Source organism: Papilio polytes, unplaced genomic scaffold, assembly GCF_000836215.1.
Source record: "Papilio polytes unplaced genomic scaffold, Ppol_1.0 DF824213.1, whole genome shotgun sequence".
Classification (NCBI taxonomy): domain Eukaryota; kingdom Metazoa; phylum Arthropoda; class Insecta; order Lepidoptera; family Papilionidae; genus Papilio; species Papilio polytes.
In genome coordinates, this window is record NW_013524991.1 from 372,992 (window position 1) to 375,214 (window position 2,223).

The following is a 2,223-nucleotide window of genomic DNA, read 5'->3' on the forward strand; positions in this document are numbered from 1 at the left end:
TTCACGCAATCCATCCATCTCTTTCTAGGTCTACCTCTACCGATGTACCCTTCCACATTCATAACTAACGTCCGTCTTGTTACATGCGATTCATCCCTTTTCATAACATGACCATACCATACTAACCTTTTACTCCTTATTTTCTCAACTACTGGGGCTACTCTCAAACTTCCTCATTTCGTATCTTATCCATTCGTGTTACCCCACACGACCATCTTAACATTCGCATTTCCACTACATGAATGCTCCTTTCATCCGTCCCTTTTACTGTCCAACAATCAGATCGGTTTAAGGAATATAAGGAATATACAACACATTTAAGGAATATACATCATCTTCCCGGAATCTGTTATTTTTCTTTTGATATTACAGACACCAATTTTATTATATGTATAGATGATGGTAAAATATGGATGTATTAGGGGTTCGTGTACCGCGGCAACGAGTACGAGCAGCTGCAGGAGTTCAAGGAGCGGCTGCTGGACGAGTGGCCCGACGCAGAGGTGCTGCCGCGCCTCGACCCGCCCGGAGACGACATCACACACTCCGACGGACAGTGTATCCTTTGCAAGTTACTAACACATTGAAGATATATAAACTAGACATAGTGAACACAGAAGATAGGCGTGAAGTGGAAGCAATTCCGCGTACAGTCTAATGAGTGTGGTAAAGGAGGCCTAATTTAAATCCCTTTCCCTTTCCACCCTTTTCTTAAGAGGAAGGGATGGGAAGGAAAATTGGATTTGACGGTGGATAAGACGTACTGGAAGGGGAAATATCCTCTTTATGTGCCTCTCCTCCGTCAATTAAGGGTAGGCAACGCATCTGCAATTGCGGATGTTTATGGGCAGCGGTCGCTTTCCATTTCGGCAGATACAAGTGGCCGCTTGCTCGTTGCTACCTTGTGATATATAAAAAAAAATTCCTTCTCTATGTTTTTAATCTTTTTGTTAATAGTATATCTGTACGTATTGCTGTCTCTGTTTGATTATAAAATAAAATAAGAGATGGCATATCGAAAACTTAACTTTGCGCGTGCAGTACGTAGATGACCTTGAACCGCTAAGTTATTTGAAAAGAATCCTTATGATTTTGGTAAAAATGATGTTTTTAATTTGTTATTGCGTTTTTATCATTTGTGTTATTTTGTGGAAATGTGAGGAAGAAGTGATATTTTACAATATAATGACGAGAAATATTAAAGACTTTACTAGTCTTTGCGTATTAATCAGTGTGTCTAGTTAATTGTTTTAATTTAAAATTATATTTCTTTCGTGGAAGTTTAGACAATTTGTTCTGTAATGGATTCCCTTAACCAGTGTAAGCAGATCTGCAGATCAATGCAGTGGAACCCGTGATGGGGGACAAGTTAAAGCGGCTATCAGGTCGGCCCGTCGCTGAACAAATCCTGCAGTACTACAAACATAATAATGTTGACAAATTCGTGTTTTCCAGACCGTTTCATAAACCGGGTAAGTTTAATATTAATAACTAGCTGTTCCTTTGTGGCTCATTAACTTCATCTAATTTGTTATATTTGTAAAGCTTTCCATTGTAAATGTCAAAATTAATAAACTTAAATGAACGAAGGCCATTACAATTTGCTGAGAATTGTAACCATGGTAACCTTTTTTATTTATTTTTTCAGTTAGCTCTTTCCCGCGTAACATTTTTTATTTAAAACACTCATTCCTATGTTTAAGAGCGTGAAAACATAGCATATTGCGTGATTAAATTTAACGTTTTTCAATAATAAAAAAAAATTATTCAAATGTGTATTTACGTCTTATTAGTAGAGATAGTATTTTGTACTAGTAGAAAAAATATCTTATGATTATTATTTTTATATTGTTTTCAGATGATTCGGTGACAGGATCGAATGAGGACGTATCTAGTCAGAACGAATTTGCGACTAGATGGCTGGAGCGAACGGAACTAGAAATTAGTGATAAATTGCCCGGTGAGTATGTTTAATTACATCTACTTAGTTAATTATTTAATATTCTGAAGAAACATAACTTACAGTCAGACAAAAAAGTCAAAGATGCAGTTATTAAGGTACTTGACTGGATCACAAACGCCTAGGTTCAAACCCTGTCATATATAGCACTGATCTTGAGGTCTGTAAGATTAGAATCTCGTTTATCTGATCCCACGATGAAAATTTTTACAAGATACTCAAAAGTTCTTAAAGAAGCGAGCCTATCATTTCCTCAAAGGCCG

At 36.9% G+C, this 2,223-nt stretch overlaps 1 protein-coding gene across 1 annotated transcript in view; it reads left to right on the plus strand.

Moving 5' to 3' along the window:
• The window catches only part of LOC106110625 (dedicator of cytokinesis protein 1-like), a 19,988-nt gene that overhangs the window by 17,393 nt on the left and 372 nt on the right, over positions 1–2,223 (plus strand). The window contains exons 14-17 of the mRNA XM_013292509.1: positions 323–348; positions 423–558; positions 1,329–1,472; positions 1,859–1,960. Coding sequence (XP_013147963.1) covers positions 323–348; positions 423–558; positions 1,329–1,472; positions 1,859–1,960 — 408 coding nt within the window. The remainder of the gene's footprint in view (positions 1–322; positions 349–422; positions 559–1,328; positions 1,473–1,858; positions 1,961–2,223) is intronic.